The sequence below is a fragment of the Numida meleagris genome, chromosome 2 (assembly GCF_002078875.1).
Source record: "Numida meleagris isolate 19003 breed g44 Domestic line chromosome 2, NumMel1.0, whole genome shotgun sequence".
Taxonomy (NCBI): Eukaryota; Metazoa; Chordata; class Aves; order Galliformes; family Numididae; genus Numida; species Numida meleagris.
In genome coordinates this window covers 140,044,954-140,055,165 of record NC_034410.1, presented here as the reverse complement: position 1 = coordinate 140,055,165, position 10,212 = coordinate 140,044,954, and the positions used below count along the sequence as shown (strand labels likewise).

At 44.8% G+C, this 10,212-nt stretch overlaps 1 protein-coding gene across 2 annotated transcripts in view; it reads left to right on the top strand.

Annotated features, from left to right (window-relative positions):
• The window catches only part of KCNQ3 (potassium voltage-gated channel subfamily Q member 3), a 196,743-nt gene continuing 186,542 nt past the window's right edge, over positions 12–10,212 (top strand). For both annotated transcript variants that reach the window (XM_021388283.1, XM_021388282.1), the window contains exon 1: positions 12–343. In XM_021388283.1, coding sequence (XP_021243958.1) covers positions 12–343 — 332 coding nt within the window. The remainder of the gene's footprint in view (positions 344–10,212) is intronic.

Genomic DNA, 10,212 nt, shown 5'->3' with positions numbered 1-10,212 from the left:
CGGCGCCCACCATGGGGCTGAAGGCGCGGCGCGGTGCTGCGGGCGGTAGCGGGGCCGGAGGGGCGGCGGAGGGTCGGCGGGCGGCGGGCGGCGGCGGCGGGGACCCCGAGCAGGGCTCGCTCGCCCTGGGCTCCGGAGCCGATCGCGACGGGACGCTGCTGCTGGAAGGCGGTGGGAAGGAGGAGGGCGGCAAGCGGAGCCCTCCGGGGCTGGGGCTGTTGGCGAAGACCCCCTTGAGCCGCCCGGTGAAGCGGAACCACGCCAAGTATCGCCGGATCCAAACTTTGATCTACGACGCCCTGGAGCGACCCCGCGGCTGGGCGCTGCTCTACCACGGCTTCGTGTGAGTAACGCCGAGCGGGGCTGCCCGGGGGGATGCGCCGTTTTGCTTTATCATTCCCGGCCGGGGGACTTTCGTGCTTCTGTGGTTCTACGACTCGCTCCCAGCAGCCGGGGGGATGGCAAGGAGCTTATTATGGGATGTGCTGCTGTTTATTTTTATTTTTATTTTTTATTATTTTAATGTTTTTCTATCATCGGGTTTTCCGAAATGAGCATCTCGTAAGGCTCTGGCTCCCTCTGGCATGTCCCCCGGGTCGCTGTGCCCAAACGTGTGCTTCTTACACCCTGCGAAAGGGACCGAGCTGTGAGCGGTCTTAAAGCGCAGAGTGCTTAAGGGGACACTGCCGGCTTCAGTTCAGCGTAGAGCATTACATGTGGATGAAGTCGGTTTTCTAAACCCCGGGTGAACCGGTTCTTAAATGTGTCAGATGAAATCCGCGGGGTTTTGGTCCGGTAAGCAGCTTCCCGTGGTGCACGAAGCCCGAGCATTGCAGCACTGACCGCCAGAAAGTTAAGCCGACCGCCAGCAAACTGGGATGGAGCAAACTCATCTTCTGGCCCAAAGAGGATGAGTCAGTCACTGCTGTTTTGCCTTCCTAAAAATTCGGATCCCTTAAGCTTTCATAAAAATATAGGAAAATAAGCCTGCTTACAGCATGCAATGAATTTGGCAGAGTCCTATTCAAATTAAAGTGTTCTTTGGTGTTGTGAACATGTGTGAAAACCCAAGGGACTATCGGTGATCACAGTGGCACTGCTATTCTTTAAGGCTGTAACATATACAGGGTTCTATGTAATAGAGGATTTAACTGTGATTTCTGAAATTGGTTTATTTGCCAAAGACAAACAAAGTACTGTAGGCTGTACGGGCTGGGAGCCTGGAGCTGGATCTATGGCAGCTCTCCTCATTGGTGCTGTCTTGCATTTGCAAATAAACACCTCGAGTGCAGGGCTGGGATTTTACCTTCAGGCAAATTTCTCGTGGATGTTTGCAGGGATTTAGCCCTGGGCGAGAAGCAAAAGGCAGCACTATTGATGTGCTGCTATGTACCACTCACCTATTGCTGCCCCCTTCTTTTCAGTGTTTTCATAAAGTGTGTCTTGGGACAAAGGTTCTTGCTTTCCAGCTGGATTTCTGTGAAAATGTGGACACTGGCTGCCGTCACATTTTTTTTCCATCCTTTTGCCCCTTTTTGCTTCAGGATAAAATGAAATAGCAGGCAGGATGAGGCAGTGTTTGGGGCTGGGGAGAGATGCTGTGATGGGGGAGGCTCTTTGGTAGTGAGCTTGCTGTAGGGTTGTGCTCAGCATTACATAACACTGCTCCTGCTTGGGGTGAGCCGTCTCTGGACAGAGTTGCACCCTGGCTCATCCTGCATGGTCAACCCATGCAGGCTGCATAAACGAGGCATTTGCACACACCAGAGTCTTACAAAAGCTTGGCATCTCTGTTTGTGGGCAGCTGTGGCAGCTGGGTCAAATCCACACCTGGGCTCCTGGCTGGGTACAAGCAATAGGGTGGTGGATGGGTCTAGAGAGGCTCAGGTGAGCTGATTCACTTTTATACGGGTGTAAAATATCCCAAGCTATAACGTGCATTTTAGCCAGCTCTCTACATGTGAGATTACCCTTAAGATCCTTATGCAACGTGGATTGTAGCACAGTGAAAATGTAAATAGTTTGGAAAGGTTTGCTCCTTCTTCGGAATGGACCCAATGTTCTCCGTGGCCAACTGCTCCTTGGTGGCTATACAGTGCTGCAAAACCCCAAGATGTGAGACTGTCGTGCTCAGTCTCATCGCCTTTTGAACTCAGTAGAAGGTGTGGGCTCCTACTTTCCTGTAGGATCAAAGCCTACAAAGCAAATCTGCTGAAAGTGATGGAAAAGTGTGTTGAGACCTTTCTGTGACTGGAGAGTGATGACCTGCTCGAGAGCAGGAGCAATGCATTCAGGGAAGCAGCAGTCCAAGATGACATCTGAAGTCTTTTTTTTTTTTTTTTTTCAGATGAATTGTCTTTTAACCTTTTTCCTTCTGAAATGGAATCCCTCTCACATTGCAGGTGCTAATGTGACACTGTGTGGTGCTGTCCTGCGGTCTCAGCTGCTTTTCACATGAGAACACTTTACACTCTCGGGTTGATGAGAGACTGCCAACTTTTCTGCAAAATCTACAAATCTGCCATTTTACTTATAAAATAAGTTTCTCCTTATGGGAGATATGGGAATAAAAGTCCCATTTATCCTAATGAAGCATCACACACCACCTCATTCAGAGTAATTTTTTAATAAATACCCACATTTTTGCAATACAACCAAATCAAGAATGAGGTGGTTTCTCTCATATCTGTAAAACTGAAGACCAGAAAGGGATTGCAGCATCTGTAGGTGTGATGGATTCTTTATAAACTCAAGGTATTTAGGGAAGAGCTGATGCAAAGGGCTTCAGTGCTCTGTATCTGAGGATTTAGGAGATGAGAAGCTGCTGATGGAAGAGGGTCGTGTCTTTCAGGACACACCAAGGAACTTGCGTGGGAGCAGGAAGGGGTCTTGCAAAATTTTCTGCAAAAGCTTTGGATTCCAGAACTTTTAAAAGGGCAGTGCAGGTGGGATTCCATTGAATTGTACAGTGTTGCCCATATGGCTGGAAAGGACTCATGATCCTTCACATATCTCACTGTTCTAATGTGCACATAAATAAGGTTTGGCACAGTCTCTGTCGTAAACACTTAGCTCTAGGTGCAGCTGGATCTACTGAAATAATTCAATCTACTGAATGAGAATACAAACACACAATCAGGCCGTCCAGGCCCTAGGGACAAAGATACAGGGGACAAAGGGAGGAATTCTTGATGGCAGTTTCAGTGTTCAGCTCTCACTGGCAGTGATTTACAGAAATGACAGGAGACGATTTTCTTGTATTCTTCCTCTTTCCTTGTTCTTCACGTCTGAGTTTGTCCTGGGTTCTGCTTATAGCAAAAAGAAATGTGATTTTCTCCCCAAGAAGCTGACTCTACCTAACGAATGTTAAGATTCCCTCTGCCAAGACGTCAGTGTAGTTAGACTTCATGGCAACATGGCAGTGGGGTAGCTTGTAAGAGAAAATATGGACTTCCTATGAAAAAATTTACCTCTGTAAAGCTGAACTCCTGAATATTTGCAGTAAAAAGTAAATGGATAAGTACATATACATAAAAAAAAAAGAAAATCCCTGTTTTAATCTTTGAGATTTTTTTATTTGGAAATGGCTCCTGAGGGTTGCAGGTCAGGCTACAGTCTATCTCTGCTTTTTTTCTAAGATACTCTCCCTTTAGGTGTAACTACAGCTCCCCTGATGCACTGTGTGTGTTGAGCAGCGCAATATGTGGCAGGAATCCTCTGCTGCTAGGCCTCATGGGATGAGTGGTTTGGCCAGGGAGACCAACTCGAGCCCTACTCACAGAACATCCAAATGCTTTCTATATGTGCAGAAGCACAAATGAATTGAATGAAGAAATACAAGCAAGTAAGATTTTGATTTTCCAGATTATTTTTAATTGCAAGCACAAAGAATGTGTTGGATAACAAAGAGGCTCCAGACAGGTAACAAAATACAGCTCAACTTTGCAATGGCAATTTCTGGTAAATTTTCAACCTGCCTTAATGAAAAGAGACTGAAGGAGAGGTAGCTAGGAGATATTCTTATTTTCATACCATCCCCTGAGACAACTGCAGCCTTCACTTCCACAGAAAAATAAGACTAGGAAAAGGCTTGGGACTGCATTTTCTTTCCTTTTTTTTTTTTTTTTTTTTTGGAGAATTGTAAAATATTGGCTGCACTCTCCTGGTGTAGATCACCTCAGCCTTCCTACTGATTGGAGAGGAAAACCACAGGGAGTGTCTGAGAACCTATTTGCCATCCAGCCATCTTTTAATAGCACTTAGCCCCTAGAACAAGAAGGGGCAGAGGCATGTGGGCTGTCAAAGCATCAGTATTTCAGGGAAGCACCAAAATGCACCTTTTGCATGATTGAACCTGGGTGGGTTGTATGTGGAAAAAGGCACTGAGAGATTTAAGAATCATAGAATCATTAAGGTTGGAAAGACAATTAAGATCATCTAGTCCAACCATCATCCCCTCACTACCATGCCCACTAACCCACGTTGCTCAGTGCCACGTCTGCTCATTTCATGAAAACCTCCAGGGACAGTGACTCTACCATTTCCCTGGGCAGCCTGTTCCAGCACCTCATCATTCTTTCTGAGGAGAAGTTTTTCCAAATACCTAACCTGAACCTCCCCTGGTGCAACTTAAGGCTGTTCCCTCTCATCACTGTTAGCTGCGAAAAGAGGCTGGCCCCCACCTCATCTCAACCTCCTTTCAGGGAGTTGTGCAGAGTGATGAGGTCTCCCCTGAGCCTTCTCTAGATTGAACAATCCCAGTTCCCTCAACCACTCCCCATAAAACTTGTGCTCCAAATCCTTCACAATTTCACTGCCCTTCTCTGGATACGCTCCAGGGCCTCAATGTCTTTCCTGTCTTTCCTGTAGTGAGGGACCCAAAACTGAACACCGTACTTGGGGTGCAGTCTCACCAGTGCTGAGTACAGAGGGACAGGTTGATGTCTTGGGACTTTCCTCTCTGCCCGCTGGGAGATGTGCTGAGCTACCAGCCTGTGCCAGAGGGCTGGGTGAGTTGGGACAGGCTTGTGGAAAGGAGAAGGATAAATGTGAGCCCTTCCTTGGCCTCTATAGCATGGACTTGTCTCTAAGTGAATCCCTGGAGCAGGAGAGCAAGCTTGGTCCATTAGTAAGTGCCCTTTGCTTATCCATTCACCAGTGCGAACTCCATTTTAATTATTTACGCTAATCCATCGTAATGCACTGATAAACATTCTGCAGTATACTTTGTAAAATATAATGAAGTCTCAGTCATTGGAGACCTCTCTGCACACCTCTACTGGTGTGGCTCTGTTGAAGCCTGTGAGTCCACTCAGTCCGGCAAGCTGAATGGTGCTATGGGTGCCCAGTACTGGTTTAAGCGCCCAAAATCCCTCGAAACTGCAGACCTGGCTTAATGAGGGGGAAACAGTGTGTTTTCAGCTCACTAGCACCTGCAGCCTTGTAACTCCTCATCAGGGCTTCATGTCAGCACAGACTTGCTGTGGAACAGTGCTGCCAGGGGTCAGTCAGACTGTTTGCTTAGTGTTTCCATGGCTACGCCATGAATTTGCTGAGTTTTGGGGCTGCTGAGGCCTGCCAGGGAGGGCTTGAGGGAGTGTAATGCAGATGCGCTCCTCTGTGTCCCTTAATCCCCAACAATGAGGGTACCTCAGTGTCTGTCTGCAGGGACTAGCTTGGAGGAGGTGAGGTGTCAGCATGGCCTCATTTGGGCAGGTGGTGAGATCAGCTGTGTCCAGTGATGCACTGGGGAGCATCTGCACCACCAGCAACAGCAAAGCCCCGTGCTATCAACTCCACCAGCAATGAGCTCCTCAGAAAGAAGTCAGAGCCTTTGCTGTAATTTCTATAAAACTGAGATGTTCCAAATGTCCTCATTTTGACCAAAGGTGATACAGCAAAGAATCACAGAATCACAGAATCATGAAATGGCTTGAGTTAGAAAGGAACTTAAAGCCCCATCCAGTTCCAACCTCCTTCCATGGGCAGGGTTGCCACCTACCAAATCAGTCTGCCCAGGGCCCCAGCAGGACCCGCTTCTCCCAGACATCACACCAAAGGCTAGTTAGTCACCTGGCATCTTCTTGTTCTTTCTTTGGAACTCCTCATCTTCAAACATCACTTGACTAAATACTCTGCATACATAGATTAAGCCAAGGTACATAACAGTGCACTGACGTGTGTGCAGGGTCAAGTGATGACAATGCACATTCAAAGACAAGGTGTGGACTTGAGTAGTTTGAATGTAATTTACCAACTGTAAGAAACGTTCCAGACAAAATCAGTCAAGTAAGTGTTAAGATCATTTATATGTTGTTTTGAAGTATAATTGGTCAGTGACCTTAGACAGAGCTAGGTAGCTGGGTGCTTGGACACTACAATGATCAGCCTCCTATGGTATAGAAAAATAATTATGTTTATGATTATATTTAATAATGCATATATTCTTATGCATGGAACTTTACAGAAGGAATGGAGCCATGGAGACACTGCATCTGCTATTGCAAATGGGAGATACTTTATTAAAATGGATTTCTTAAATATTAATAGTTTTAGAAGGAATGCAGTCTACAAGAGCTGTTATGTATATGTCTCCTCCTGTCTTAGGGTGATAACTGGGAAACTTAACATTTTCTGTGGAGGGAGGGATATGCCCAGGGATATTTAGGTTCATGGTAACCTACTTTGGAAAGAAGTACTTTGGGAGAACTTTCAGGCTGAAAATGAATAAATTGCCTTTTTCAGCCTTAAGCAAGTAAACTACTTAAGGAAGTGTTTAACTTGGAGCAAATGAAAGGTCCCACAGAAGTCAGGAGAAAACCTACCTATGGTGGCACTGAGGAGTATGACTGAGAATAGGTGGAAGGCAGCACTAGGTGTCATTATCTTCTGCACAACTAACCTGCTGCCCTGCTTGGGCATGGTAAGATCCTCCTGAACCACAGTTCTCCACAAGATTCATCACAGGCCTTAATTCCTCCCCTACTTTAAGAACCACCTCTGGTTACAGTCACCAGGACAGCACCTTGACCTCCTTGGAGGTGCTGACATTTTCTGGTTTGTAGGTAGGTTTTATAAACCCCTCTGAAGTGAAGTTGCATATCTCCAGCGCCACTAAATCTCAGTTTGGAGAGATGCTGAGACCCTGACATTAGAATCATTGTGTGCCTCTTGAGGGGTGTATGTGCTCTTTCCCCTTCTGCAAACACTGATCTTGCCACAATCTTTCCTAATTTCTTTCTTCTATATTGCTGGTGTATGGCAGTCTATTGTATTCAGTGACAGTGGAGGATTCCTAATCCTGTCTGCGTTAGATGTTACCTTTTGCTTCCTTTGGCTTTCTAGACTTAATTTTTTTCCAGATACTTGCATTTCATTGGTTGTCCACATTTTCAGAGTTGCTGCTGAGAGCTGTGCAGATGTGTTCTGCATTCCCTTGCCAAGCTGTATCAGTTTGTGTTGTTTTCTAATCTCAGATGCTTTTCATATTTACTTTCTTCTGTCCTCACTGGTGTTTTGATCACCTTCCAGATTGGTATCTGGTAATTTTATTAACATTTGATTTAATTATTTTTATAGATCATTAAGGAAGCACTTAACAAGACTAGAATTAAGAAAATTCATTCAAAATAACAACTTCTCCCCCTTCTGGTTAATGCAATATCATTTGTTATGGCTTCATTTATAGCTCAGAAGCCAGTTTTTAATTGCATCTAGTTTCTGCCAGTCACCTGAATTAACACTAGAATCATTTCATGAGACACTGTGCCTATGTTCAAAAAATGGATATTTCCTAGTTTCCTTTAGTTCAAACCTTGCTGCTGGACTATGTTTATTTGCTTAGTTTAATGATATGGTTTTGGTTCTCTTTCCATCTCAGATTTTTCATGCTTTTGACATATTCATTGTGTAAGTCATACAGCAATTCAATGTTCTTAGTGCCATCCACCACCAAAGCAGAACTAAAACAATGCTGAAAACTTAAATTCCCCAAGTCCTGGTTCTTATACATTTTATAGGAGCCATTAGATTTAGGACAGAGATGTTCATCCTGAAACAGAGGACTCTTTACAGGGCATTTTCCACTGACTGTAAATGCAGAGAATCTAAAAGTTTCAGTGGGAATGGAGAAGAATCAAGAACAGCTGTTGAGAGACTTACAGTGAAATCCCCGAAGTGCATGGTGGGGAGCTACCTACCAGGCTCTCAGCAGTGCAGCATCAGCTCTGCTTATCTTTTTTTCCCCTCATGCCTCTCTGTGCACTGCTGTGAGTGTTTATGAGGAGGGATTACACCTTGAGGAGGGAATGTCAAGAGCAGCTGATTGAAATTACAGGGGAATTAATTTAGGAAGGCAATTATAAGAACTGGAATTTGCTCTTCTACCCTTGCTAATACTGCTGCTTGTAAGATGCTGCCAGGAGAATATCAATGCACACAGGTGGCCAAAGCTCCCTGATCAGACTTCAGATATCATTTGCACCATGCCACCAGTGCTGGATCATGGCTCTGGACCAGCCTTGCAATACAGCAGCATTTTTTTTTTGTGCCTAGAGCAGCCATTAAATCTGTACTTATTGGCAAAGCCATGCTGGGGATGTTCCCAAGGAGTGGTACACACACTGGCCAGTAACACAACATTGCTGGATGACCCATGCCATGGTTTCAGTCTGAGACAACTGAATGCCACGGATCTTGGGCCTCTCCAATAGGAGTGCAGATGTCTCCTTGCTGCGAAGGTAAGTGAAATCAATGGTTGGGACACAGGCTGGCCATCCTGGGCAGAGAACGGTCCTGAGTATCTCTGGGTTACAAGAAGGGACATAATCATTACATGTAAGATCTCATGAATTTGAGGATACCTTTCTGGGTCTATGCAAAAATACATTTTTCTTTGGGATAAGACTCAGGAAATCATACCTCAGTGAAATTATTTGGATTTTGCCCTGCATGTATCATAGAATAAAAGAATTATTAAGATTGGAAAAGACTACTAAGATCGTCTAGTCCAACCGTCAACTCATCACCACCATGCCCACTAAACTGTGTGCCTCAGTGCCACATCTCCACGTTTCTCAAACACCTCCAGGGATGGTGACTCCACCACCTCCCTGGGCAGCCTGTTCCAGTACCTCACCACTTTTTCTAAGAAGAAATTTTTCCTGATATCCAGCCTGAACCTTCCCTGGCGCCACTTAAGGCCATTACCTCTGGTCTATCCTATATACCTAATAACATGTCTTATTTTCTGTATCCTCTTTCTGTTCATGGGACTTTGTCAAAGATTTTGCCTTTTCATTTTCAACACTTCTTGTGCTGATAGGAGTCTCACAGAGGTTTAAATACCTCAGCCCCACATCTTGTCATATTAACAAAGCCAAATAAGTTTCTGTGTAATCAATCCAGGAGAAAAAGATGACTGATATTTTGTCACCAATCTTATCATTTGTGTAAAACACAGAAGAAAATATTGCTACTTGATTTATTGTTAATATTTGGACGTTTCTCCCATCTTTGTCTAACTCATTTTAGATGTTGCTCCATTATCGTGTCAGGTCCTGTGGGCAGTGACACTGTGCAGAGGTAGGGTCCAGCAGCTGATGTTTGTGGCACTTTCTGCTCTCAGAATATGGTATCATCACATAATATGTATATTCTCAAGTATGCTACTCCTTCAGTGTTGAATTTCTTGAAATAACTGGTTTTCCCTGCTTTCCCTCAGGGTTTGAGAGGCTGTTTCTCAACATTCACAATCAGATCCATTCATCTAGTACCTTCTCTGAGGAGCTGTATGGACTCTTTTGTAGTCATGGAAGAAATATAGGAAATTGAAATTTCTGGAGTGTAATTAATCTCAACCTGAAGATAGTTCTAAAATAGGTGAGATTAATCACTTCTTGTAGTGCCTGAAACTTTTCACTGTCTTGTGAAAGTGTTGGGTAATGAACCTGAATTTAGCTGTCTACACCAAAAAACATCAGAGGGACATGAAAATTTTTACCCATCCTGAGGGTTGAAACTCAGAGCCATACTAAGGTAGCTGAATTTAGGTATGTACACGTATGGTTCTTTGTGTGCAGTAGGTATTTCAGTTCTCTTTATAGACAGTGGAGATCTAGTCAATACAGTCGATAGATTTTACAGTGCAGTTCATCCAAACAGTTGTACAGGTCTGCTTTACATGGACATAAATCACAGCTGCAGCTCCATTCA